At 41.2% G+C, this 25,578-nt stretch overlaps 1 protein-coding gene across 1 annotated transcript in view; it reads right to left on the bottom strand.

Moving 5' to 3' along the window:
- TGM4 (transglutaminase 4) overlaps window positions 1-25,578 on the bottom strand; it is a 192,378-nt gene that overhangs the window by 106,267 nt on the left and 60,533 nt on the right. Inside the window, exons 4-5 of the mRNA XM_086941753.1 lie at window positions 21,973-22,105; window positions 6,131-6,249 (exon numbers count right to left, since the gene is read on the bottom strand). Of these exons, the coding sequence (XP_086797879.1) occupies window positions 6,131-6,249; window positions 21,973-22,105 (252 nt within the window). The remainder of the gene's footprint in view (window positions 1-6,130; window positions 6,250-21,972; window positions 22,106-25,578) is intronic.

Raw genomic sequence — 25,578 nt, 5'->3', positions numbered from 1 at the left:
AACAATGATAATCACTCACAAATATTTTCTCAGACTACCTGTCATTGACATTGATGATGAGGGCAGTATGCCAGCATTGTTTGACCTTGCATATTCCCAGATGAATGGTATCTTCCTCCTTTTTTTTCCTCAGAAGTATTCTTCATCCTCCGAGACATTCTTGTGGGTGTTCATCTTGCCACATTCCACGTATATGTGCTAATTTGGTAGACAGCCTAATTCGTGATGAAGCATGCATCAGCAGTATCAACACTCTTGTTTGCTTCTTCCATACCTTCCCTTCATACTGGCCAACAAGGTTTTCTAGGTAAGAATGCTACAATTCTATGCCCTATGTTGGGTGGCTTGTCTGTAATTGAGACTGATGCAAACAATGTTTTCATGTAGGTTCCCTGATATGGGAACTTTTATGAGATCGCTCTATTTCAGCATGTCTCTGAGTGATTGGACTTCCTTCCTCTGAATAAGGTGGCATAGTTTGACAGACAGGAACCCCCAAATGAGCTGAACATTCACATCATCTTCATGGATAGCACTTGTGCAGTAACTATTTTGTTTCAACAGTTTCATATGTAAACTGTGAATTGACTCTGTAACATTCATTTTCTATTTCACACTGACCTAGGGACATTGTAGGTCACAGTGGAATTCCTATATGTGTTTAACGCCGCTGTACTTTAACAATAGAAAAGCAGCATGGATGAGGACACAAAAATCCTGAGACTGCACAGACTGAGTGAGAGCACTGAGTCCATGAATACTGCATTTGGGGATAAGCACTTTGTTAAGGGAAGCAAGGGTGGGTGACTCCCTCTGAAAGTGATCGAAATGGCAGCTACGTCAAGCAGAGCAGGGTAATTTGTCTCCTGCAGTGTGCCCCTGAAACCAAGCAACCTATCTCATTCCCAGTTGGAAGTAAGTAGCACATATTAATGGCAAGGGAGAAACGAAAACTGAGCACCCATAGCTCTCTCTCTTTCCATAACTGCATGCAATGACCTTCATAAAGGGCAAAAGCAGGTAACCGAAGAGGGCTCTGTAGCAAACTTTTCAGGCCCTCATTACGATCTGGCCGTACTGGTACAATCTGATGTTTACACCCAAAATGAGATTACAAATTCTTAGAAATTGAGTCTCTAGTTGGCAGAGGTTTTCACTCTGCCCAAGTAGAGACCCCATTCCTAATCAAGGCAAGTTAGATAAATCTAAATTAACCTGCGCTCATATTCTAGCAGCTAGGCACAGAGAAGTTAGCCTTATCTAAAGGAGCAATGTGTAAAGTATTTGTGAGACCGTTAAAACAGTAAAACAGTAAAAACACCACACAAAAATATTCCACAGGTTTACAAAATAGAGCTTAATTTAACGAACAAAACAAGACCAAAGGGACAAAAATCCAAAATGTAGAACCAGAGTTATGAGTTCTTAAAGATTAAATTGAAATATAGTGCTTAAAAGTATAAAGCGCCAACTGGGGACATCTAGTCACGCTGGATCAGGTAAAATCTGAAAAGCCAAGCCGACCCCGATGGAGCATGGGTCGGATCCAGAAGCCACGCAGGCCCCGCTGAAAACAGTACCATTCTGGAGGATGTATCATCAAACCCCATACGTTGAAGACACTGCGTCATCAGCGCTGATGACGCTGTAGAGTCTCTGAAGCAACACTGGTTCCAACCGGCGCAAAGCAGGAGAGGCAGGGAGTTTTGCAGAAACAGCAGCAGAACCCCCCTTTGACGGCCCATGAATGAATTGCCACCTCTTGGCTGTAGTGCAGTAGTGTGGCTCACTGGTTAGAGGCGGCAGACCCGAGAGCAGAGGACGGCCCGGGACCAGGGTTCGATTCCCGACGCGGCAGGTTTCTGGACCAGGGTCAGCGGACTCGATAATTCTCTCGCCTCGGTGCCCACTCTGATCTGCGATCACACTCGGCAACTCTGGGCATAAGCTTGCCTCATCTGCACTAACGGCCCCACCAGACCGCCGGGGATGCCTGGTCTCACCCTGGAGATACCCATTAAGGGACCATCTCTCAGGGAAGCCAGGAAGGGTTTCGCAGCGGTCGAAGCGCGGAGATACTCCTCCGGGAGTCGATCCTAGCGCTATATAAACTTGCAATTAATTAATTAATTGGCAGGGCAGCACTCACAGTTGACAAAGTCCAGTTGCTGAGCAGAATTAGAAGAAGTATTTGATGTCTCTGAGACTTCAGAACAGGAGGCAAGCCAGCAAACCCTTGGAGTCACGTTATTTGGTTCTGGGGATGTAGAGATTCGGGTTGAGTCCTTCTCACCACAGGGCATGGGACAGCAGGCAACAGGGCAGGCAACACATCCGACAGAGTCCAGCAGAGTGTTGGTCCTTTCAGCAGTACAGCAGTCCTCCTGCCTGGCAGAGTGTTCTTAGGTCCAAAGTGTAGTGAATTGGTGGTGTCAGAGGTCCATTACGTATTCCCAGTTGTGTCTTTGAAGTGGGGGAGACTTCAAAATGCCTTTGAAGTGCACAAGGTCCTTGCCTTACCTGCTCTGGCTCCAGACTCAATACAGCTTGGAATGCAGCTCTTTGTGTGGGGACCGGCACAGCCCTATTCAGGTGCAAGTGTCAGCTCTTCCCTCCCAATCTAGCTCAGGAAGGCCCATCATCCTGATGATGGACCATCAAGATATGAATGTCACGTCCCAGATCCCTTTGTGTGTGATACTCTAGGGGGAATGCACAAAGACCAGCTGCCCCCTTCCCCCCAGACGTGTATTCAGATAGGCAGAGGGACAGAATGATTAAAGTAAGAAACTTCCAACTTTTCATAAGTCCAAAGATACCAAACTGCAAATTCCTGTTTGGAAATTACACTTATAAAATGTAACAAGGTTATCCCAATGTTAACCTATGGTGGTAGTAAAAGGTAAATGTGTCCCCTGTATAACAAAGATTTAAAAAAAAATGTTGTAATTTTCCTCAGTACCGTAAAAGCTTTACATTCTCAGTTAATAATATTCAAGAGTATGTACTATACAATTAATGGGTTCTAAGCATTAGTTCATCCATGCACCACTGTACAATTAAAAGGTTACATTCCAGGCTTAAATCTAAATTGACAGACGATATCTCTCAAGTTCCTTGTAATGTTGAGTGTTTGGCATTTTTTGGGCAATAGCTAAATGCTGTGTTTTTAATGCCCGCTCATGACAGTTAAGGAACTTTATCAATTGGCAGTTCAAAATGGTATCAGTCTGGACCAGACCTGCTATTATAGCAGATCTGCAGGTCCTTATTCGTCTTGTGTTCATTGCATTCCTCAATAAAGTGACTCTTGCTTTTAGACGTTTGGGACATACTCAGATTAAGTGGATGAAGTCCTCTTTATTGCTAACGCATAGTCAGCATTCTGTCAGGCCTTTATGGACTCAGGTTAGCTGGTCGGCGATGGAAGGTAGTTTGCTGAAACGAATGGCCATCACTTGTTGCTTTTCATAGACAGAGAATGTGATGTTTAGATATGCTGCTGATGCAAGGATCTTATAGTTGTTGATCACCATCCAAGCATGCGTTCTCTTGCTGAAGATGTTTTTGTTTGTTAACAAGGCATAAATTTAGCAGTTTTGTTAATGGCTTGTTTGAAGGATGGGTATGTCAGGTTGGTGTTCCAAAGTTCGCCTATGCAATTTGTGTATAATGCTTTTTGGAGATATTGGTTTTATGGAGATTTATTTTCCTTTTCTAGTTCTGCCCACAGAGCTTTGTTCACTACAGATTCTGCTTTATTTTGTTTCAGTCATTACCATTGCTTAATAGTTGCATACATCCTCCCTAGTGTTTTGTTTGTTAAGCCAAATTAGAGTCTAACCTGAGCTGAAGATGCAGGCTGATAAATCTGGAAAACCCTTTTATATGTTGAAACTTGCAATTTGTTTAAAAGTTCAGAGTCTTTCCCATGTAGAGCAATACTGCCAAATGTTAACGTTGGAAGCATTTTGGCCATTACTACTGCTAACAAGGACTTATATGAAGGCCCCTTCAGTTTTTTTTGCTAGAGTCCTGAAGGTAAACGTATGCTTTTTGCTTTCGATGGTTCTGCCTGTTTTCTATATAAAAAACCAGAATTTTGTAGTTAGAAACTTCCTCTAGCAGGTTGCTCTCAAGTTGTTTGTTCTGCTTGGCCGTTGGGTAATTGCTAATTAGCATTGTCTTGTTTTTCGGTGTATTTATTTCTAGCCTATTAGCTGTTATATATTCCAACATGACTGTGAGTGACCTGCGGAGGCCGCCCTTGTTTAGGCTCATTAGGACTACATTGTCCGCATATGAAAGGTGCGATAAAGATAACGTTCCTTATTGAGGTGGATGGGAGTTGATCTTATCGAGCTTGTGTGCCAGGTCTGCCATAAAAAGATTAAAAAGGTGCGGTTTCAACATGCACCCTAGTTTCAGATCTTTTGTGGTGGTCATCTTTCTTGTTAGTCTTGAACTGTCTCCCAGCTTTGCTCTCATCCATGTGTTGGAGTAAAGAAGCAATATTCCTCTGAATATTTTCTCAGGAATGTTCAAGCGTTCAGCTTTTTCCATAGGATATGATGATCCACACTCTCGAATGCAGCCTTGAGGTCTATAAAACAAAGGTGCTGATGTTGTTTTCTCCGTTTGTACTTTTTGGCAATTAAGGAAAGTGTTAAGATATTTGTAATTGTCCCAATTCCTTTTCTGAAACCTGTCTGGTTGATAGGTATCAAATTAAGCTTATTCGACCAGAAAGTCAGGTATTCCAGGATCAGGGAAGCGTAGTACTTAGCTTCTACGTCCAGTAATGCAATTAACCTGTAATTTGACGGGCAAGTTCTATCACCACCTTTATAGATCAGTGAAATTATAGAACCTTGCCAGCTCGAAGGTATTTGATTTAAATTATCGACTTCTTTAAACAAGTTCATTATTCTCCGACACCAAAAATCAGGGGCAAGTTTGAAGATTACTTGAGGGATGCCATTTGGTCCTGGAGCTCCGTTTCCTCCTCCTTTCAGTACAACCCCGCATATATGCTAATATGGATGGCGGTGTCTCCCAGACACTGGCACCATGTTAGCAGCTTTTACGCCCGGTCGACTCTGCGACCTGGTGGAAAACCGGCGGACAGTCTTACCGTCCGCCGGGGTCCCCCCCGTCATGGTAATGTGGCTGGGGAGTAATCCTAAGCGGGCAGAGGTTTTTATCGGGTGGATCGCCCGGCCCTAATTTTTTTATGAACATTTCCTATTTTTGTGAGGAGACAATAGCTATGCACTGCTACTGGGCAATTCATTTTTTGTCATTTGCTCGCTGCTGTCGGTCTTCATTCTACTCCTCTCTCACCCTCGCTCCATCCACTTTCGCATCCCACCTGTCCCTATGCTTTCTACATTCCTCTCCCCTGGACTGTCACCTTTGCCACTCCCACATCCACTCTCTAAACTCCCATATTCAGTACTCCACTCCTTCAACTACCCATATCCTGCACCCACTTTTTAAAAATGTAAAAAAAATATTTTTGCAAGCCCAGCAATTGCACACATGCTGCCTGGCTGCTCGCTATTTCCCCACTGCGCGGCTTCCTGCATATATTTTACACCCTATGTACATCTAACATTATTTGCCAAGTAGGCTTTACACAAAGATCCTCGTTAATTAGTACTACTTTCAGAGGTTCTATATCAAATGTAAAATTAAATCACTGGTGAACAGTTACCCAGCTTTACTAAAAAATAGTGGAACATGAATGTGGGAGAGCGGGACAGTGCTATATCCGGTAAGATGTGGCACTGTTCTTCTCTCTCCATGCTCTGGTGCTCTTTTGGCTGCCATGCACCAACACAGATATCCTTGCACCATAAATCTGGGCCAATGTGTTTTAAATTCCATTAATCACATACAAGTGGTCCTCAGAAAACAGATTATTAATTATAAATTTGTTTAGTAATAAGACAAAACGTTACCCATATATCCCAGAAGTTGCTTAGGTGCCAAAAATGAAAAGGGAATTTATCATGGTGGTTAATATAACACTTCAGGGTAAATATTAGTGCCATGTTCATATTTTCTAAACAATACTTCAGCTTTAATGACTGCATGAGGATTCACAACACTTTTAGTTTTACAGTACCTGCCCAAAGTTCCATGGTCTTCCGTTTATGTTGTGCTCCGATCCAACATATATGTATCCAGTGTCACATAAAACATATTCATCTCTCTCAGCATTGTCTGGCATGAAGACATTATCATCTTAAGAAAATATAATGATCATTAAAAATGATTAGTCTTCTCAACAGTTGAAAAACTACTACATCAATGATTTCGTGAAGCATAATTTATTGAACTAATATTATTTTATTTTAGAGGACTTCAAAACAATTTGAGGGATCTTTGTCCCTAATTTTTTATAACATAGACTAAGGCAATTAGGACTGTCGAGCTAAAATAAATGTAACAAATGGAAAGTTGTCTAGAAGTACATAAAAAAGGAAAAGAATAGAAGGATTGTAAACGCTCATATGCAAAGAAATAAACAAATTGAAACTAACTGAGGGAGACCAAAATGAGTATCTATCAATTTTGTGTTCACCTGAAGTCAATCCAACAACAGGAACACTGTAACATCTATTCAAAAATATGTTGTTTTACTAAAACGTACACATGCGGGTATTTTGTCCCAGGTCATTCTGGTACCTCTTCAGGCCTCTAGTGAATTGCCTATCCCTCCAGGCACACTGAGCTTCTGGACAGTAAGATAACTATTTGAACTGAAAGGCAATAATGGCTAAATGCCCAGTAAAACTTTGGACTGTGATGTTCAAGACTGTAGAAAGTACAACATCCAGTAGCCGATTAACACCTCATCCACCATGCAGCGCTTTATCTCTCCAACCCTCTTTCAATAGAACCCTCAGCCCACATTCTAAATCCCAACATTCCAAGATACCACACATCTTTCCCCTTTTATAAACGTCAAAGAAATAACTAAATGAGAAAAAACATAAAAAAGACCATACATTACAATATATTAAGGCAGATAAACTACAAACGACCAACAAAACATAAAATACGAATCCCAAAATCTATTAATCAACCTTCTTCCCTGTTAACTATAATTTAACCAACACACCCTGCTACATTGGTTGCATAATCTTTCAAATAATCAGATGGTAACACAACCCTTTTGCTCTTTTGAATTCGGTCCTAATTTTCCCCATGTAAATATGTGCACTTCCCAGTAAAATTCAAAGTACACTTCCCAGAATCCTTCACTTCATCCTTATGCTGCGCACTATTTACCACTACTACTTATCCCAAATTCCATATGCGATTGTCCTATATTTTTCCAGCATTCCTAAAATGTTTTACAACTTTCTGATGTGCTGAGAATTTTAAGGACTCAACCAACCCCTGTGGTAGTCTTATACTCACACAGTCACTCACAGCAACCCTAGTATGACTAACTGAATGTCTAGAGTCATGCAATTTTTCCTCACATTTTCCTCCATTTGAATGATTGATCCAGGAAAGTCACATTAGAGAGATATGCCTCTTCCCTCTAAAGAGCTCAAACAGTATTTTTCCCATGATGGCTTGTGGAGCTAAATGATACATCTCCACCCTTGACTGAATGTATTCCCTCCAGTCTCTTCCCTGCACCTAAGCAACCTGTACGGTTTCCTTCAGAATCCTATTAAATATTTCCACTACCCCTTTAGATTCTGGGTGATATAGGGCACATTTCTTATGCTGGATTCCACTTTGTGTCAAAAAGAATTCCATCTCCTGAAACAACAACTGCACATCATTGTCACTTAGGATGGAATCCAGAATCCCCTTTATGCCAAAAACCTCATTTAAAAACTTCAACACATTACTTGTCTCAATTCCTTGAAAAATACATATCTCTGGCCACTTGAAAAACAGGTCAATCATTACAAGCACATAATATTGACGAGGTTTGTTGGTGACAAGACTCAAAATGTCTACAGCTATATGTTATAACCACAGTAACCCCGGGAAGGTCCTGGGGGAGAGAACTAGAGGCATGGGGCACTAGGAGCAGGCAGCCTCCGACATCAAATGTTCATCACAAAATGAGCAGCTCCAAGTTATTTGACCAAGGTGCTCAAAGGTTACTTTGTGAGTGTGGACATCTCACAAAAAGTGTAGGACTGGTCTCACACACCAGCTGGTGTCATGCTTCATCATCGGCCAGTCCTTGCCCTCTAAAAACTAGGTTTGATAGAGGTCGGGCACACACCTGACGACAGGGATGCACTTCTAAACTAAGTGGGGCCCAAGCTACATGTTCCCAGGTTCCCTCTGATGGGTCTCTTATAATGATTGGTTGTGTTCTTGCCTTACATACCTCATCACCACTTTTACACTCCACACAATCTCTAATCACTCTTTCCTCCTGTGCATCCAAATCAGTCCACCAAAAATTCATTCTTATCCTTTTTTTTAGTTTTACAGATGCCTAAATGTCCTTGATGGGCCAAATCCACAAGTCTGACCCTCACACATACCAGGAAAATATATTTAATGCACCTCCACAACAACCCATGATGTTTTGAGAGTTCATTTATAAGTTCCCAAAACTTCAGACATTCTGGACTACTACTATTGAGTGTCTTCCAACCACCTTTAATCATGTTGGTCGATTCCCTCAAATCCTTGTCATTTGATAAACAGTCCATCCACTCACTTTCACTTATAATGCCACCAGTAACCTTGCAGACAGTTAATGTGTCCAACTCCCCCACATCAACCACCTCACCTTCCTGCTCACATGTCTTTGAGCCCATCAACTTTGAGCGATAGTCTGCCACTCGATTTTCCACAACCACAATGTACTTCACCCGGAAAACAAAGTCCTGTTAGGAAGTTACCCATTTGCAAATTCTGCTCGACACTGCATCCAAGCCTTTTTTAGCAAAAGTCTCTTTAAGCAGCTTATAATCGGACCTGACCACAAATCTGGTGGCCCACAAACATTTCTTCAGTTTTCTGATGGCGCAATATATACAAAGGGCTCCTTTTCCATCACTGAATACTGGTACTCTGAACCTGTCAAACATCTTGAAATTAACAATATCATCCTTTCATTATTTCCTTCACCCTACTTCAACAGCGCTCCAAGTCCTCTAGCACTGGCATCCGTAATCAAAGCAGAATTTTCCTTTGTACTGAAGCTTTGTAATGAAGGAGCATTACACAAAGGACCTTCTAAGTGTTCAAACTCCCACCCACACTACGAAGACCATGTAAACATCACAACTTGTTTCAACAGTTTACTCATATTTAAGGCTCGACTAACAAATTGAGGAATGAACTTATTGTAGTACTCACTCACACATTTAATCAAGTCATTCTTAGATTCTGGAGCAGCCAATTCGCTTATCATGTTGACTAACTCTTCATTATGTTTCTCAGCACCCTCAGATAACCTGAGGCCTAAACCTAAATAAACAATGTCCTTACAGATCAGTTTACATATGGTTTCCTCTAGAGTAAGACCTCTTTTCCTGAAACTTTCAAGTACAGACTTCAACCGAAGATCATGCTCTTCCTATGTGGCTCTGAATACAAGCACATTGTCCTGGTAAATTTTAACACCAGACAAATCGTCCAATACATTTTTCAACGCCTTCTGAAAAGCTGAGGCTGCTGAGGTCAGGCCAAAAGGCATTCTAGCAAATTTCTACACCCCAAAATGATTGATGAATGCTGTTAGATCCAAGGGATGTCTTGCCAATTTGACTTGGTGATATGCCGAAGTAAGGTCTTTAGTGGAGAACACTGCAGCACCATCAAGCTGCAATTTCCTACACTTTAAGTCTTACGTCACAACCAAAGCTTCATTCAAACCTCTCAAGTCAACACAAAATCTAATCTCACTAGAAGCTCTGTGAGCCAATACAACTGGTGACACCCATTAATATGCTTCTACTTCCTTAATAATACCTTCCTTCTTACATCTATCCAATTTTGCATTTTTTTGCCTGTCTCATACAAAAAGTAACTCGTAGAACCTTACAAGTCACTGGAACTTAACTATTTTTCAGCACAATCTTGTGCACATAGTCAGTCAAGCACCCCAACTTGTCACCCAAAAAATCTTGAAATTCCTCATGCCAAATATCTACCTGTTCAGTCAGAGCCATATTTTGGACTACATCAACCTCACCAGCCTCCTTGTCATTCCCAACAACTGAAGAAGACATATTAAGATCACTTGCTATTGGTGTACAACAACGAGGATCACTAGACACCTTCCTCTTCAAGACAATTGGGGGAGAGCTACTGGGATTCAACATCACTTCCAAATATCCCTGGTGACACCAGCTGATTATACTTTCCCCCATATAAGAGAAGTAAATCTTGCCCACAATGACGCGTCCTTTGTAGTCTAATTCACCAACAAAGTAACCAACCAATTTGATTGGTTGATCCCCATACACTAGTGGTTTGATGTCTGGCTTACATAAAATCACCTTGTTAACAAGATATTGTTTATAAAACATCTTGGTACCACTTAGATGTTCGCACCTGAATCAAACAGCATGCATACTTTAAACACATTGACATTTACATAGTCCTAAGGCCCATGTTTAACTTGATCCTGCACTTGTAGAACTATTTCTCCACACTGCAGATCAACATATTCACACTTACCATCATCATCATTCACCTCAACCTCTTTCACCCTATTGTTTTTATACTGTGAGCTACATTTTATCATAGTGACCCTTTTTCCCCAAACACCTTGCACACAGCCCCCGTGCCAGACAATTCTTATCATTCACCATGTGGTCAATCGTACCACATCTAAAACATTTTCCTATACACATTATCTTTTGTAAATCATTGCCCTTCATTTTGGACAAACCATGGACATCTTCCTTCAATATGTTTAAATTCTCTCTTTTTATCACACAAACACATGCAAGAGAATATTTGATTTTTTTGGCTGTAAACAACATCTCATGTCATTTTGGATCATCTTTTTGACGTTCCTCCAACCTTCTCTACTTTACACCCCAACATAAATTAGTCTCTAATACATTCATCTAATGCATTGTCAAACTTACATGGAGATGCCAGCTTACATAAATCAATAACATAGTTTTCTATAGATTTCTGAGGTCTCTGAATTCTCTTCCCAAAATGGTATCATTCTAGAATTGAATTCTAGAAGAGAAGTCTTCTTATCTGTGCTCAATGATGTGCCACATACTCTTACACAGTTGACAAACACTTTCTTCCATTTACCCCATTTCAAAACAGGTTCTCCAGGTGACACTAAGAAAAACGGGTGTGGTGCAATGTTCTGCATTGTCAGTCAACTAGACAACACCCCACCCTCCCAGCATGTAACCACATGACAAACAGTTAGTCAGAACAGTAGAAAACACTCCAAACACCACTGATAACCAACTTGGCACCCGAGTATATCAGTGACCATACACCCTCACCGGTACCCCACTTGGCACCCGAGTATCCAAATCTTACCGGAAAAGAAAATCAATATGTTCGCTCACACAATTCTTGAAGAACATATATGTTCCATGTAGAAGAAATCCAGTACACTAGGCTGCAACTACGAGTCAACTATGTAGGTAGTTTTGCTCCTTTAGTCTCCTTTAATGCCCCAAAACGTTGATATCAGAACCAGGGGAAGTTTCACCCAGCCTGATTAGCCAAAGCCCAAGGACCTTTCATCTAAAGAACTTGGATCCAACCAGGTGAGCCATCATATACCGCTCAATATGGTGCAAGATTGGCTCCTTTAGACCACAAGCCAATCAGCATGAGATGGGAGGTGGCATCCCCCGTGGAGATGACATTCTGATCACAGCACTCTTTTCTGAAGTAGTGTTCCACATCACAGAGTAGACATGCCAGGATCCACAAGCCTATCTTACGGAGATCTAGCACAGCTGCTAAACAACAGTGAGCAAACAAACTTGTGCTGTAGGAGGCTCCCAATAAATGGTGAAAAAACCCAACAAAAATAACATTGTAGTCTGCCCTGAAATACTACTACAACATCCAAGATCTCACCAATAAAGAATAAAGTCTCTCTGTTTGGGAGTGATAAATGCCTGAACGAGGTGTTGAGGTGTTAGACTTCACATTGGCAGATCGTCACCTATTTAGAAAAGTACAGAATCCAGTAGCGAATTAAACAATGTTATTGAAGTTTCATTGAGAGAAATGTCTCATCTACCCTGCAGCTCTTGATCTCTCCAACCATATCTCTACAGAACCCTCAGCCCATATTCTAGACCCTGCAAACATTATCTAAAAAGGAACCCCCCCTCATCCTCCTTGAGAATGTATGCCCACCAGGCAATTACTCCTAGTAAACCTCTTAAGGGGGCTCCCACTCCAATCTACCTTCCATCTATGGAATGTATTGCTGCCTATTCACCCTCCTCTTTGCCGTCACAGGTTCCTTCTTGTTATTCTGCTTATACTCTTCCATGGGCAAGCGCAACAGTAACCTGCTCAGTGAGCACATTTGCCTTGTCCTCCTAAGGGTCATCAGGTGTTCCCACAAGGGCCCCACCCTCCTGTCCAACATTCCAGCTCAAAGAACTTATGTTGGGGTACCTGAGGTGGCTCCTCATCCACTTGCCTCCAGGGGTAGCGTATACGGCTGCACTCTGCAGCAGCAGCATTAGAATATAACAGGCGCTAAGCCCTGTCACAATCAGTGGCAGCACATCGCCAGTCCAGGTCTCACTGCCTCTCAGGACGTCTCTAGGCTTTAGGGTGTGTGAAATGGGGGTGGCTTCAGCAACTTTTCAAGTGAGTGTGAGTGCATTCTCCGTGGTGCCACATGCAATGCCAATATTTACATGTCCATCTGAACCAGAAATATTTGCTCCCCACTCTTAGATCTTTGAATAAACATACTATTGTGGCCATTACACGATTCTGAGGAGAGAATGAAGGAAACTCTCCCAAGGAATGACTGGAGAGTTCACAGAAATTTTGGAATACTTCTCTCCAAACTTTAAGCACAGATTAAGTAGTTTATTCTTCTTCCGTGAGTCTGATAAAGTTTCTTCTAGCTGGTAGTAGGAGTGCCAGGACCATTCTAATCTGCCAGTAGCTGGCCTTTCTAGCTGCAGTTTATGCTGGTATTAAGGGTAGCAGTCCTTGATTGATGATGTTATCCCTACTGCAAGTTTAAGATAATAACAACAGGTCTGCAACGACTTGTGGTCTAGTTAACTCTTTAAAATATTATTTGAGAAAGCTGGAAGATGTAGCTTAGCCCATATTCACTTAATATTTTATATCCTTTTGGTTGTGTAGGGTTGCACATAAATACCAGTACTGGCTGCACCAACTAATGGTGAACACTTCCTTACTTGAGAGTTAGTGAAAGTATCCCATCGGCATGTAGCATAATGCAATTTTTTACTTTTACTGAGAGGCCAACAATGTACTCCTCTTCACCCCCTTTCCACGTGGAAATTGCCTGTGATGGCAAAAGAGCAGTCCACAAAAATGGAATTAGACTGAAAACCTTACTGTGAGGCTCAGAAGTAAAGACGGAATCCAAAGTAAAAATGAGTTTATCGTACAATACCAACGAGTGATTTTGATGTGATGTCAAGTAACTTCACATTATTCTAGTGAAATGTCAAAAAAAAATTAAGATTTCATAACTCCTAAAATGGACCTAGAAATAGTCATATGGTCAATGACACATAATGCAGACACAAGACAGCTGTAGTGTGAACCAAATGCTGGACTATTTAAGAGGGTAATTAGAAATAGCATAGTGTATTCTTCATCTAGATCAACCTTTCTTTACAGATATCCAGCCATGCTTGCAATGCCAGTTCAAAGCAATACTCGAAAATTCTTTCATTTTCACCAAAGTTCCATTTTCATTTTAGAATTACAAACTGCAAATAGATTCTTCTCAGCATCTGTTTTTGAACTCGACTTTTGCAGCATCTGTTTTTGATCTCGATATATGCCCATTAAAAAAACCTCTCATCTTTCATGTATGTGGACTTTTGGCTGTTCAATTGAGGTAGTTACTCCAGTAGGCAGGTTTTAAAATACGTTTGAGGAAGGAACCTAAGTGGTCTTGATGACAAGCAATGAAAAATATACATGTAGTATTCTGTGTTTGTGCCCTTATGGCACTGGTAGTTGGAACCCTGAGTGTTGGGAGTTCTGAGGCTGGGGACTGGAATGTTGACAGTTGGTCAGTTGGCCACTGCACTATGTCCCTGTCGCTGTGCTGCTCTTGAGCCGAATAAACTTGAACACAAGAAGCTTCCTGCGTCTGTGAATCTTCATTTATACTACAGAATTCATGGCGACGATGCTCAAGAGCATGAAACGGACCTGCAGTCTCACCTCGTGAATGTGCAGAATCGTGAGAGAAGGTCGGTGTGTCTCGGCGCCGGCGAGGAGGAGGAATCGCGTTTTGCGAGTAGAACACATCCCACAGAAGGAGAAGGAACCTGAGCGGAGCGCACGACGAAGTTCAATTCAAGATAAGTGTGCCGATTTCCTTTTACAGCGCGTCCATCTGGGGGCGGAGAGCTGCTGCGCAATGGTCGTGGTTGGCGCTGGGTGGAGCGTGTGGTTGGCAGCGTTAGGCACGCTGAGCTCGACCCGTCGGCCATTTTGACTGTGACGTCTGTGGTTGGCAACGCGGGTCCACGCACGCAGCGGCCATTTTTATCACGAAAACTTACGTGGTTTGCAAATCACGAAGAGACTCAAGATACTGTTGTGCGCTATACGCTGTGGGGCAAGGTACAATTTTAAAACGGTAAACTAGTTAAAAGGAATTTACTGTTGTGCGCTACACGCTGTGGGGCAAGGAACTTTTAAAGGACAAGGAAAAAAAAGCGCTCTCCTCCATAACGCTCTAATGTCACTCGAACAGTGAGTTGGATCATAAATAAATAAAAAAAACTAAACGGGTATTATCCATTTACTGCTGCATTCAGTTTTGCAACCTCACTAGTCAGTTTCCAGCACGTTCTAAGGAATACCTTATTCCTCAGTTGGCACAGCGACATCACAAGACCTGTTGTTTTCTCTTATTTTCTTTCAATTTACTTTTTCTTGCAATGCAGTCAGTTTCGCCTCCACCACCTTTCCTGGAGACACCAGGGAATCCACCGATAATTTGGAGAAAGTGGTTCGACGCCTTCGAAACCTATCTAGGTGCAATAGGCGCGTCTAGATACCGCGCAGAAAGGAAGAAGTGTCTTCTCTTGCATTCCTTGGGTTTCGAGGGCAGGGAAATCTTTAAACACTTACCCCCTATTGCAAGAAACAACGAAGATGACATCGATGAGTATGTCGAGACAAGAATGAAATTGGAGTTGAGGTTTGACGTGAAACCAAGTCTCTTTGTGATCAGACATAAGTTTTTCAAAAGGGACCAACTCCCAGGCGAAGATGTGGAAACCTATGTTTCCATTCTGAGACAATTGAGTGCAGAGTGCGAGTTTGAAGGATTCAGAGAACAATTGATAAGGGATCAGTACATCTGCAAGTGCACTGACAAGTCGATTCAACAGAAGTTGCTCACGTTAGGGAATCCTACTCTGGAAGAAATAATCCGCACAGCCAAGAGTATTGAACTATCTAAGAAAGAGGTTAAAGAACTTGAAAAAAAGAACGAAGAGACAGTCTCCATCGTGAGGTCCAAGGAGAACAGAGAAACCAGAACTAGTCCTGGTCAACAACCGTTTGAGAAGAACTTTCCTTCTTATCCACAACGCAACGATAGGAATTTGTTTTCTAGACGTGACATTTTTTATAGATGCGGTAATCCTTCTCACAATAAGGATAATAAGTTCTGTCCGGCTAGGAGTGCTTCTTGCCGCACCTGTGGGAAGTATGGTCACTTTGCAAAAATTTGCCAAAATCCTAGGCAGGGTAATACGAATTTTGTTAATAAGTCTCAGAGTCAGGTTAACACTACTGGCGTAGGATGTGTTGCAGAATGCAATGAAAACACCAGCAGGGGGGAAGATCACATCAGTACCATCCAAGATGACCTTAGAGATATGGTTGTTGTGGTTCGTGAGGGGGTGATTTCCATTGATGTGTCTACCAAAGTCGATAAAGACATGGTCATAGCTGTGCGTGATGATGGAGTCATTGTTGGTGACCCTGCGGATTGTGTTGATCCATATGAAAATGTTGGTGTGGGTGATAAAATCATTTCTTTATTAGTAGACTCAGGAGCAAAGGTCACTATGATCACCCAAGAACTATTTAACGAGACTTGGCCTGGAAGAAAACTAGAACCTCCCGACAGAGCTCCTGTGTCCTTTGAGGGGCGCAGAATAGCTTTGGATGGGTATTTTGAGGATATCATTCAGTTCAGGGGGAGGAAAATTTTTGGGAAAGTTTATGTGGCTTGCAAGGGTCTTAACATTTTGGGTTGGTTCCATGGTGGTTTGTTTCGGTTAATATTAAGACCAGGTGCAAGAGAACAGGTTGGGATGGAAGAGGATGTTTTGATTTCAGAGAGTTTGGCAGTTGTAGAAACTGATGACTATGTGGTAGGTTTGGCTATTAAGTTTCCTTCTGTTTTCAGTAAAGGTCTTGGAACGATTAGAGGTTTCGAACACGAAATCAGAGTTAAGGAAGGGGCCATTCCAGTCAAGCATAAGGTAAGGGGTGTCCCTTTTAGTGTCAGGGATAGTCTTGAAAAGGAACTCATGGATTTGTGCAAAAAGGGTATTATCGAACCCATCGAGTCATCGTTGTGGTTGTCTCCCCTTGTTGTTGCAAGGAAAAGGAATGGAGATTTACGCGTCTGTGTCGACTTACGCAGCCTTAACAGAAACATCTGGGTTGACTCGCACCCTTTGCCTAAGATCACCGATTTATTGTCTCTAACCAGGGGCGCTAGGTGGTTCACTAAGTTGGATCTAGCATCTGCTTACCACCAGGTGGTGTTGAGTGAGTCTTCTAGGCACTTAACTGCTTTCGTTTCGCCTTTTGGCAGCTTCCAATACTGTAGAATGCCCTTTGGTCTTGCCTCTGCGGCAGCAGTTTTCCAGAGGTTAATGAGTCAGATGTTCAAGGACACTCCCGGAGTGATCGTTTTTCAAGACGATGTCTTAATTTTTGGGCAAAGTAAAGGGGAACATGATGTTTCTTTGAGTCAGGTGTTAGGCATTATGCAAAGTAAAGGCGTTGTTCTTAAAAGGGAGAAATGTGTTTTCCTCAAAGAGAAAATGGAATTCCTTGGGCATGTAGTCTCTCACAAGGGGGTTGAACCACGTCCAGGGTTAGTAAAAGCCATTGTCGATGCCTCTCCTCCCCTGGATAAACCTGGTTTAAAATCCTTTATAGGGTTGAGTGAATTCTACTCTAGATTCATCAAGGGGTACGCGTCAAAAGTTCAACCTTTAACCAACATGCTCAAGAAAAATGTACCTTTTGTGTGGGATGAGAATTGTGATGAAGTTTTTCGTTGGATCAAGTCTCAGCTAGTGAGTGACAGTGTTCTCAGAGCTTTTGACCCCAATAAGGAATGTGTGGTGACTGTTGATGCTAGCGGGTTTGGTCTAGGGGCTGTGCTCACCCAGAAGAATGGTCAGGTTGATAACACCATAGCTTATGCGTCAAGAGTTTTGCGTGGTGCAGAAATGAATTTCTCGGTCATCGAGAAAGAGTTATTGGCCTGTTGGTGGGCAGTCAGAAAATTTAATTCCTTTCTCTGGGGCAGTCATTTCACTATACGCACAGATCACAGTCCTTTGGTCTCAATTTTGTCTGGTGAAAAGATAAAAGAGCACACCCCTAGAATTGCAAGGTTGTCGACCAAGCTTCTACAGTATGATTTTGACATAACCTATTTGCCTGGAGCAAAAAATGTCAGGGCAGACTATTTCTCACGTTTTCCTATCTCTGGTAACGACTACGAGTTTGAGAGGGAAGATGATCAGGAGGATTGTTTTGTAGCGGCATTAGATTTGGAAGGCATGTGTGCTGTGAATGAAACTGAATGGAGAGGAGAATTGGCCAAGGATGTTATTCTTGCTCGTGTCATTGAATTTTTGAAGTCTGGTTGGCTGAGGGAGAAGTATGTCTCTGGACCGTTTCAGACGTATGTTAAGGTCGCCGATGAACTCACTGTAGAGGATGGTATTCTTTTGCGTTGTGGAAGGCTGATTCCTCCGGAGAGTTTGAGGGCACGGCTTATGGATGGTGCGCATGAAGGCCATTTAGGGAAAACTTTCACCAAACGCAGGTTGCGAGATGTATTTTGGTGGCCACAAATGGATGCGTGTGTTGATTCTATGATTGATGGTTGCGTCATATGCAATTGTTCTGACAAAAGTCTTAAAGTCAGGACGCCCCCCCTGGAACCTGTTCAACTTCCAGAAAGAGCTTGGGAAAAAATTGGAGTTGATCTGGTCGGACCTTTTAACCTCCTCCCACCCACCTCACGATATGCTATCGTGGCCATTGATTATTATTCTAAATGGCCTGAGGTTCGGTTCATCAATGAGCCTTCCTCGGCAAATGTCATTTTGTTCCTGAAGGATATTTTTCTAAGAGAGGGTTTTCCTTCGTGTATCATGACCGACAATGGGGTACAGTTTGTTAGTTCCGATTTCGAGTGTTTTCTCAGTCAAAGTGGCGTCTCTCACAAGAAGAGTTCTTTGTACCATCCCCAGTCTAATGGTCTTGTCGAGAGGATGAACCGTGTGTTGAATAACTGTGTGCAATGGGCCATTGCCAGTAAGTGTGTGATTGAAAACGCTGTTCGCTCCTTGTTATGGTTTTACCGTACGACTGCACGTTCTTCCACTGGTTTCTCCCCATTCGAGCTTCTAAGAGGGAGGAAGCCGTCGACAAAGATTTGTCCAGGTTGGATGTCCAAGTGGGTCAAGATGAATGTGATAGATGGCATTGATGGTCTTGTGAGGGAAAATGTAACCCAATCACAGACTAGGCAGAAAAGTCAATTTGATGAGAGGAAAAGGGTGGTGTCTCATGGCTTCTGTGTTGGTGATGTTGTTCGCATTAAGAATCCTGTTCATGTCACCAAGGGCAGGAGTAAATTCTCTGAACCTGTTGTTGTCAACAAGGTTTGTGGCAATGCTGTGCGTGTTAACAACAACCATTGGTGGAATGTCTGTAGGGTTGTCAAAGTTAAAAATGTCCCCACTGAAACCACCAACTCTGGGAACAACTGTAGTAAAGATGTTTTGTCGCCCACTCTTCGCAGGAGTTTGAGAGTACCCAGGATTCCTGCCAGGTTCAGATAGTTCTTCCCTTCTTCCCAGCTTAGGTATGTTAGGAGTTTACTTTGTTTTGTGTACTGCCTAACTTTCTTTCTTTCCTTCTTTCTTTCGTGTCTCTTTTGTTTCTCCGTTTTCTTTGTGTGTCACTTTACTTCTTTCTTTTCTTCCTTTTGTTTGCAGAAATGAGGATAATGTAGTATTCTGTGTTTGTGCCCTTATGGCACTGGTAGTTGGAACCCTGAGTGTTGGGAGTTCTGAGGCTGGGGACTGGAATGTTGACAGTTGGTCAGTTGGCCACTGCACTATGTCCCTGTCGCTGTGCTGCTCTTGAGCCGAATAAACTTGAACACAAGAAGCTTCCTGCGTCTGTGAATCTTCATTTATACTACAATACATTAGAATGATGAAGGTTTCATAAGCTCAGTATGAGATGTATGTCATACTAGGAAGTGTACTAGGGTGGGACAGAAAACATGATCTACTTGATTAACAGTACGAATTCTCTAGCCATTTATGTAGGATACTCGCCGCATATCAAAGTCATAGACAAAAGTGTAAGCATTTTCACAAAGTGTGATGTGAGAAATGAAATCCAGCTGCCCCTATACATTCCCCCCCCCCCCCCCCCCCAGGATATTTTTGCCATGTGAAGGTATCTAAAGAATTTTATATAGAGGTACTGGCACTTTTATGATGGGTTTTATATTGCAGTGTATGGGTTGGAAAGTAAATAATTTCTACTTTTTTGCCTGACATGGTTTGTGTACTAAGCGGAGCCGCTTTATGAGGAATGGTAAATATTGCTGCATGCCTTATAGCGCCGAGCATGTTTTCCATGCTCTTGGTGGCAACAGCCTGAGGTGTTCCACTTTTGGTCTTGCTTAGTAATATTAAAGAACAAGAATTTTCGGAGATTTCGAAGAAGAGTCTACACTCATGACAATATTCTTAGCCTAGTAATAAAGGCATACTCCATTTACCTTTGCAGATGTGTTGATTTTCTATTAAAAAAGAGCCCAGCACACCCATCGGGAGCATGTCTGAGATTATTCAGCTTCATTTTGCCTATGAACACATTTCAATTATGTGGCTGAGATTAGGATCAAACGTTTGTACTCCGAGATGAAAGGCTCATGAAATAGTACTAGTTTTCCCTGATCCACCACTGTTCCATGCTCAAACCTCCTACTCATATTATTGTTTATATATTTCATCAATATCTTTGCATGTAGTGTATGTTCCATCTTCTGTGTTTATAGCTGAGGGTAAGCATAGGTGTGTGATCCTCAAGTGTTGCACAGATGGACTCAATTCCTATGTTTAGAGCTCTTCTGATGTTACTTCCAACTACATTTGTGGATTGGATTTAAATCAAATGCCTGGCTGTAACTAAAGTTACCTGCTGGTTCTCTGCCACCCACTTACTGTCAATTCTTTGTTCCAGCATGAGTGGGAGATTTTGGTTGGGCTGTAAATCTTTGTTCTATGAGGAAAAGTAGGGAACATTTTTGTGTACCATGGGAAACTTATGGTCTCAATTGTCTCAAATGTCTATTCCTATGCGTCAGTGGTTCTTAACATAGTATCAAAGACATCTGCCGTGTCAACTTGGGAGGTCCACAACTGTTTATAAAATTAAACAATATGATCAGATTAATAAATCATATGTGTATTCAAAAGCAAAATGTAAGATATGAAATGAAGGTGATATCCTTAGCTAGATTTGTGGGAGTAGTGCAAGTACAGCAAACAATGTCTAAGATGGAGGATCAGTGTCCTCCATAGAAGCACTGGTATGCGCCAACAGAAAGAGAAGTGAAATGCTAGGCTCTACGGTATCACTTTTTCTTTTAGAAATTGAAACACATTTTCAGAAGCACAAATTTTCCCATTAAAATGTTGATTTTTTTTTCACTTTGTGAATTAAATAAATATTTCACAAAATACGGATGTATCATATTTCTGTATTTTCGTGTATTTGGTTGAGCCCCAAATCATAGAAATTGTTTGTGCCAATGCTCGCGGCTTCCAGTAGTGTTTTAGCGGGGGCCAAAGAAATCAAAAAGGTTAAGAACCACTGCTATTCTTCATGAAAATCCTATGTACATTTATATACATCGTCTCTTCTCCAAAAGCAGTGACACTGTTTGTCCGTATTTCGATCTCATGTGCTTGGCACCCATGACCAGGGGTGCGTATTTTGTTGGTGGTTCTGATTCAGGGCCAATGATCGCCTCTACCACTTTCATCATGAATAATTGGAAGCTTATGCTCAAAGTAATGCCACGTAAATATTACTTATCAGCTGAGGCGAGAGAGACACCACTACAAATAATCAATACTTATTTTAGGACTGTGTGTACGAGTCACACTACTTTAAGACATTTGTAGGCATACAATTTCTCCTAGTAAATTACAATGCACAATCTTTAGTTTCCCCTTTCTTCTGCCAAATTTTCTGGTTGTCAGTCTTTAACTGTGGTGATATACATCAACTCCATTTTAATTTGGATAAACTGTTAAGAATGGCTAGATCTCGTTGTGAGTCAAGAATTGTTATTGTTTTTAAGGCAACCATCTATGACTATCGAAGGAAAACGATTATTGGAAGCAACAATTTTGATAGGTCAGAATCCTAAGTCATTGAAATATAGAGCATACTCAGTGAATGCATAGTAAAAGGCATTTTGAATTGTTGAATTACCTGGGCACCAGGGGTTGAATAACATGTAGACTGCATTATTGCGGGGTGTGAATGTAACTCCTTTTCCTGTCTTCACAGTCACAAGATATTTTCCAGTGATGGCATCTGCTGGGCTTCTCACAACAACAATACACTGGAAGAACAATACATTGAATGCATACCATTTCTGAGTATTTTTCAATAAGTTCCCCCCAAAAATTATGCAAGAAGAATATTAATTCAGTTGTGTACCAGGCAGGGCCACTGGAATCATGTGGCACGAAGAGCTGAACTTATCAGGCGGGTAGACTAAAATATTCAGCAAGAAAAGGCAAAATGTTCAGTAGAATGCAGCTCATTTTGTGGGAGCATTTCACACATTTGTCATTTTAGCACACATTAATATTGACTGGGCAAAAGTCTCACCTCATCAGTACCAATGTAACTCCTGAATACCTCAATTAGCAACTGAGAGATGCCCAGTTAACCTTTGCAACGTGCCTATGACTTATAGCTCCTTTTTTTAAATCTACTTTTGACCCGTTTTAGCGATAATTTTTTTTTAAATCAGCGTATTAAGCAGCAGGTGGATTTGTGGCAATTCCATAGTTATTCAGAAACTGCTGCAGCTGCAGAATTGCATAATGCTATATGCCTTGGGAATAGGGTATATAAACAATTGTATCGCTCAGACAGACCCTCTCAATATTGTGATGAAACTGTTGTCACTTCCTTTTTTTGGGTGCAACCAATATTATTAAATTATTTATCATGTCTTCTTTTGTGCATTGTTAAAACATTAGTAATAATGATATTCTCTGTAGTCTTACAAACTGAGGTTGTGGAGAACCCATTTGACATATATTAATAGTTGGATAGATTACTTTTCCTAACTATGTACAGACTGAATAAAATACACTAGGTGAACTTTCTTTGTATTGCAAAATTTCACACAAAAGAGTATCATCTAATCACATTAATGACAATGTTTAGCTACAGTATAATAACAATGACCCATAATATTTCTCTGCCTATTTCTTGGGTCACGTGACCTTTCATTCGTAACTCCAAGAACAGCTTCACTTTTAAATGTGTCTTGCAGCCGCAGTCTGTGCAGGTAACAGCGGTGGGGCCCAGTGGGGGGTGGGGGGTGTAATCGAGGGACAATGCAGAGGGAACAATAAATAACTATTTAATTTTCCCTCTGCATTGTCCCTCGAAATCCCCCCACGCGGCCCCATCGCCCCACTGCTGTTACCTGCATGGAATGCAGCAGCTTTCTTGAGCTTCTAACTAAATGTTGGTTAGATGGGGCAGAATGGGGTGTCTACCCTGCTAAAGAAAGCATCTTTGGCGTCCCCAGGGTGATTATCACCCTCCCGAAAGTACCTCTCGTTTGAAAATGCAAAAGAAAATTACTTTCATCTAAACACAGGCTTTTCCTGAAACTAGCGATAACCCTGTAAACTTGTAATCAGGTTATATATCGAACTGACTTTTTCACACAGGTATACTTGATGTCCATTTGAACATTTTGAACATTCTTGAAGAGGCTAAGGAGCTCAAGTAACCTGCTTCGCTCCTCAAGGCGCCTGCCTGATTCCAGATCATTTTAACTAGGTGAAATCTCTGGTATACAGCTAGTTTAATCATGTGTAATTTTGCAAATTTCATTTACACTTGTTACGTGAAATTCTGGAAATTAGCACAGGAACAAAGGGCAAGACAAGAACACGCACAGCTGTTGTTCCGGACACTTAGGGGCTCATTATGATGGCAGAAGGACTGCCACCGCCGGGCGTGCGTTGGCGGTCTTTCGCCATCATACAGAGAATTCCCACTGCCAAATTAGGATGGTGGTGGGAATCACAATTGTTCCGCAGCAGACGGAAAGTCCGTCCACCATGGTTCCGCAAGGCAGTCCTTTTCCGGCCACCTTGCAGAACCCGGTACCAGGGCAACATTGCAGCGGTGCCGTGCAGGCACAGCCGGAGGAATTACGGTATCCCTTTCCACCTGTCTTTTTGCAGCAGATATCCTGAAGCTAAAAGACAGGTGGAGACTGGCTTTGGGGGCCCGTTGTGGGTCCCCTCTGTGTGTGTGTGTGGGGGGGGGGTGCACTGGGGGTACCCATGGTACCCCCCTGCAGTTCCATGCACCAAGTGGCAGGCACCTCATGGTGACTGCCATGTGGTGCAGGGAAATGCGGTGCAAGCACCTTTAACATTACGGACAGTGCTGCAGCCAGCAAAAACGCCCGCAATGTTAAAGGCCCAGGATGCACTCACCAGTTCGGCGAGCGCAGCCTAATAGCAGTGGTGGGACCACCGCATGTCTGGCAGGCGGTCCCAAACACCGCCATGGTGGCGGGCGGACCAAGTCTGCCCACCATCATAATGAGCTCTTTGGTTGCAAACTGGACACAAGGACACATTTCACTTTGTTTTAGGTAATATTTGCAGAACTTTGCGTAAATAGGCAAAAGCAAAATATGCGAATTTCGCACAGCTCAAATTTTAACATATATATATATATATATATATATATATATATATGTTCCGGTGTTTCACCATAAAATAATATTGATTCAAAAACATTTTGGGACACAAATATCATGTAAAAAATACAGTGATGTAAAGCATATGTTTACGTTTTTTTATTATGGAGGTTAAAATATAAATATAATTAATGAAATTGTAATGTATATAATTTTTATATGTATGTAGTAAATTATTTTATTGTTCTTAAATAATGTTTTAATTTTTTTTAAATAATTTACCTTTTCTAATATTTTAGGAGTGGGTTGTTGGGTTTGCAGAGGAATAAAGGCATAAGTTATATTTTAGATTGATTATAAAACTTATGAAACATTAAAAAATTATTGTACATTTTTTGTGAACTATAAATGAAAATATTTGAATAATATTTTATTAAATTGATTCAATTTCGATGAAAATAATTTCAATTTCAGATTGTTTAAAAATATATTATTTTGTGTTTACATTATGCTATTTTAGCTAGTGTTTTATTTTGTTTTTTACGTCACTGTATTGTTTTATTGGAATCATTATTTTAGTTTTTTTTATTATTTTGGGTGCCAGCTAATTACTCCTTTTGAACACATTCATATTTAGGTTACATTTTTAATAGTATCTAATATTTTTTAATTATTTACCTAATATTTTTAATTATTTTCTGTACATTTTGAAAAATTATTGTTGAATTGAAATATATGAATATCAAATTCGTTTAAAAAATGTGATATTTACTTTTTTCATTTTCTTTCCCTAATGGGGCGTGAATAGTAAACCTGACCTCCAAAATCCAATACTTTCCCAAGTGTAGCTAACCATGAATTAAGAATAGTAAATATGACCCCTACAAAGGCATACCATTTGGTAATATTTTACATTTGGAATGTATATACTTAATGTAATTTTACTATTACATACTTTTATTTTACTTCCATATTCTTATTAACTACAATCTATGTCATTATAAACATTTTCGACACATCTTTTAATATACACACATTTTGAATACCAATATTGTTAAATAACCTCAACAATTCTATTGTAATTATTCCTTAATAGCTCAAAATAATGGTTTGTTTATAGTACAAACAAT

This window comes from Lissotriton vulgaris, chromosome 10 (assembly GCF_964263255.1).
Source record: "Lissotriton vulgaris chromosome 10, aLisVul1.2, whole genome shotgun sequence".
Lineage (NCBI taxonomy): Eukaryota > Metazoa > Chordata > Amphibia > Caudata > Salamandridae > Lissotriton > Lissotriton vulgaris.
Note: the sequence above shows the minus strand (reverse complement) of the source record. Positions and strands in the feature narration are given on the sequence as shown.